This window comes from Arachis ipaensis, chromosome B06, assembly GCF_000816755.2.
Source record: "Arachis ipaensis cultivar K30076 chromosome B06, Araip1.1, whole genome shotgun sequence".
NCBI lineage: Eukaryota > Viridiplantae > Streptophyta > Magnoliopsida > Fabales > Fabaceae > Arachis > Arachis ipaensis.
Genome location: NC_029790.2, coordinates 133,555,200 through 133,559,517, shown reverse-complemented (window position 1 = coordinate 133,559,517; position 4,318 = coordinate 133,555,200). Strand labels below are relative to the sequence as shown.

General features: G+C 34.2%; 1 protein-coding gene across 2 annotated transcripts; it reads right to left on the bottom strand.

Moving 5' to 3' along the window:
- Positions 639–2,994, bottom strand: LOC107605529. Of its 2 annotated transcripts, none has more exons than XM_016307432.2 (2): positions 2,617–2,994; positions 639–1,893 (listed from the first exon to the last, which is right to left on the bottom strand). In XM_016307432.2, the coding sequence occupies exon 2, from the start codon at positions 1,875–1,877 to the stop codon at positions 1,101–1,103; it is 777 nt and encodes a 258-aa protein (XP_016162918.1). In that variant the 5' UTR covers positions 1,878–1,893; positions 2,617–2,994; the 3' UTR covers positions 639–1,100. The 2 variants fall into 2 exon arrangements, with proteins under 2 accessions (XP_016162918.1, XP_016162917.1); XM_016307431.2 differs by having other exon boundaries at positions 639–1,888; positions 2,617–2,991.

Here is a 4,318-nt window from a genome sequence, read left to right as displayed (position 1 = left end):
GATAACTACACGCATATTAGTTAAAATCTAACCTTGAAATCTAACCACTTTTATTTTTGGCAACTACTCAAATGAAGATGGCAAAAACATCTTTTTATGAAGATGCTTTGTTAAAAAGTGTGATTTATTTATTTAGCCACACTTTAAACAAAAACAACACTTTTATAAATATTAAAATCTAACCATTCAATCTATCATCCAAAGGTCAAAAGAGTATATTTTCACATGAAGACAATTATAAAGTCTTCATTATAGTATCCACCTTTATTTTTTATATACGTTGAATCAACCCTTTTTAGTTTCTACTTGGCGTTTTATTGAGTAGCAAAATTTATTAATAAATATATATTTTAAAGATTAAGATTCTCTAAAATGAAAAAGTTGATAAAGTAGTAAAATAAAGAGTTAATCACTCTTAAATTAAGATAGTTAAGCACATATTTTATAAAAATTACAAAATCCATCGTAATTTACATATAAATCATATCAAATAATCTCCTAAATTAAAAGGAAAGTGGACAAGATAGAATAAGGCAAAAATTAAGTCTCAATTTTTTTTTTCAAGTTTATTATTCTATAGTAGAATATTAACTTTGCCACATAGGTGCTTTCGACAAACAAAAACTATTTAGCAACTAGCAAGAGAACAATTTTTTTTTTTTATTTTACAGATTTAATAATTATTATTATCACACGTTTAATCCAATAACAATAATCACAGAATCTCGGCATTGTCATTTGTTGTCCTCATCCTTTAGCCATTTTCACTCGTCCTACCACATCTTATCTTATCACCAACACAGCCTACTTTTTCCATTTTCCACCAATGTTTTCCTCGAGCTTTTAGATATATGACCATCAAGGAACAATTGAGATATAGGTAGATCCTAAGTCTTGTGATTGAGATTCTGAGTGAAACACTGAAACCCAAGCAGGATGCAGTGAAATAGTAGGCTATGCTTACATTTATTTACAAAAGTACAAATCTCTGCAGATAACAAGGCTGGCCCAAGCATCCTCTTTGAGGCTAAGGTACTAGGCATTAGCAGGGGCTTACAGCGACCATGTTTTACCAAAATTAAAAATATCCCTACTAACTTCTATAACGCCTCAAAACAGTATGGTTGACAAACACAGTCGATGGCATGTATGAGCTTCCGGCGAGGGCCCACCGCATTGGCACCCATATCCTTGAGCTTCTTCATGGTTAAATTTACCAGCTGATACTTGTTGAGACTCTTCCCCTGAAAAATTCTAACAAACTGGCCTAGTCCAAGTGATGTCAGCCACTGAGTCAGCCCACCAGCTCGTTCAAGCTTTCTCTCAAGGTTCGATGCTCTCAGCCCTTGATTTAAAGAAATTACCAAATTGCAAGATCTTCTTGGTGCAAGCAATGTTCTAGGCTGCTTAATAGCTTTCGATGTATTAGATAATCCCAGTAACTTAGGTGACTTCATCAGACTCACTTGATGTGGATTTTGTGAATTGATTCTGTTAACAACCCTTGGCTGCTTGACTGAAGTTGCTTTAGGTATGGAAGGAGGACCACTTCTCACATCCAAAATCTCCTTTGGGGCGGTCAATAAACTTGTATTCTCAGGTTCATTGCCTGAAGGATACATGGTAGATGTCTCCATGGGTAGTTGCATGTGATTACTTGCTGTTTCGGGGGGCATAGGATGCATGTCTTTTGGTCCTGGGCTTGCCATTAAGGTTCTTTTGCTACAAGGTGCGGCAGGCACCAAAATATTGACTATCTGCTTCTTCACAATGATCCAATCACCATCCACATGCTGATTATCAGAGTCTGGAGAATGTGAAATACCACCTTTTTTACCAGGAACTTTTCCTGTGCGACTTGCCTTTGTCTTTGCCATTAGCTAAATACCTGATTTTTGTACAGAAGGATATAAGCATTAAGCCAAAACTCAAGATCTCATTTGATCAAACAGTGATGTAATCAGTTAGAATACTTCAAAATAATTTGAAGCCATATTAAACACACAAGCAAAACAAGTCGAAATTTCAAATTAAGATGGATGCAGAAATCAAGTAGAAGAGAATAATCATCTAGCATAAGGGGGCACAAATGTAATGCAGCAAAATCTTTATAGTTGTAGAGTACTAGTAAGATTCTTTCTTTCAATGAGAATATTAAAACTCACGAGAAATCATCTATCCTCCTGAGTCATCCTCCTGATTTCTAAATGACAAAAGCCTGTTAGTGTGTGTGTGTTTTTTTTTTTTTTTGCATTTGTGTTTTCCGGATATTAATGCATTTAACTTGCAAAGCTCATATCCTAAGTCGCAGCAGATACGCAAACTACTAGGAGTAGAAACAGTTCAATCCCTAATAATTTCACAAATTCAAAAGCCTAAAAAAAATAACAAATTAAAATTAGATAACAGTTTCACAGATTTAAAACTAACAGAAGAAAACGTAACCCTAAAAAGAAAACAATTAGAACAATGCTAATAACAACCAAAATTCACAAGCTATTACATCCATAAAACATCAGGAAGGCATGAAATCCAGATAAAAACAAGCGAAACAAGTGTATCAATAGAAAACTTCCAGTTAAATATAAATAATCAATTTAATCAACAAATACAAACCAGCAGGCGGATCGTGACCGGAAGATGTTGCTGCCGCGACGACGAACAGCATGGAGGAGCCGCTGTGGGATGCTGGCCGGGCGGTCTGGACGCTGCTGCCACGACAGCGAGCTGCGACGGCGGCGGCGTTGGTGGTTGGGTGATCTACAATATAAGAAGGATGCGCTTCACAGCGGTGAATCGGAGGAGCGCATCGGCCGGTGAAAGAGTCTGAGAGAAGAGAAAAGAAAGGGATGGTGTGGGAATTGGGAATTTGGAATGGCGAATTGGAAATTGGGATTAGGGTGTTGCTCTCAAATTATTAGGGTTTTCGAAAATATCAATTCCAGTTTTGGAGGGGAATGGACCTCGGAGTTAAAGAAATTCATTTAGGGGCTCTAGATGAATTTTTAGGAAAAAAATTTTTACGTGAATTTTTTAAAAAGAGAAAAAAATTATGTTCAGATATTTTATATAAAAATAGAGAAAGTATGGATATAAAAATAGAGAAAGTATGGAAACCAATCAATTTATTGTACAATGTGAATAATAAGAAATTAAATTAAAATTAACATCAAATAATAATTAATTAATTTTTAATAATTTTTGATTTAAAATTTAAAATAAATAAAGATTTGCAACTTTAACTCAAAAAAAAGGCCCCTCTCTCTCTCTTATCTAATATGACTTCTTTCTTGCCTAGTCTCCTCCTCTCTTCCCAAGTAAACACCAGCCGCAGTCGCCCATAGCTACGGCTGATGCCAATGTACGCACTGCAAACGCCTAACAGCACTGTCACGTCGTTTTCGCATTCTCGCTACACCCAACAATAATTTTGACATTTTAATTTCAAAAATGTCAAATATAATGGATGATCAATTTACTGGGTACAGATAGTTATTTTAATTCTTAATGGGATTAGGGGTGTCCATGGATCGGATAGTATCCGCAGATCCGCGGTAAATATTCGCATCCGGTCTGAAAATTGCAGATACGATCTGATCCGTACTTTTTGCGGATCGGGATCGCGGATATCTGCTCTAAATCCGCGTATCCGCAGATCCGCACAATAATAATTAAAAAATAAATAATATATATATTTAGTATTATATTTACTTATTTGTATGTTTTAGTTAGTAATTATTATTCATATATTGTATTATTTTATTTTTGTTATTTCGAAAGAGTTTGTTTAAAAATATTTTACGAATAAATAAGTTGAAAAGTATGAGAGAAATATTTTTATTGAATTTTTTTACATTGAAATATGATTAAAAAGAGAAGGTTTAATTATGCGGATATATCCGATATTCGATCCGATCCGCACATTTGCGGATCGGATCCAGCACTAAAAAGTGCGAATATCATATCCGATCCAATGGAAATTGTGCGGATCGGATCGAATTTTCGGCCATATCCGATCCGATCCGATCCGCGGACACCCCTAAATGGGATACTTTGGAGGAGAAAAGGGTATTTGGATAAATTCTTTTGGTAAATTAGAATTGAGATGGTTAATTTTTTGAAATAACTGGTTGAATTTTTTTTCTTGTATTAGACCAAATTCAAAATCTACTGTACTTCTTCATTATCTCCCTAGCGGAATTTTAATAAAAATATTTTTATTTAATAATTATATTTGAGTATAATAATATAAAAATTATTTTTTGTTTATTTTTTTAGTTAAGAATAAAACTCAAATCTCATAACTCTAAATAAAAAT

Excerpts from the sequence above, each read along its gene's own strand:
- LOC107605529 (XM_016307432.2), bottom strand. The coding sequence starts at position 1,877 with ATGGCAAAGACAAAGGCAAGTCGCACAGGAAAAGTTCCTGGTAAAAAA.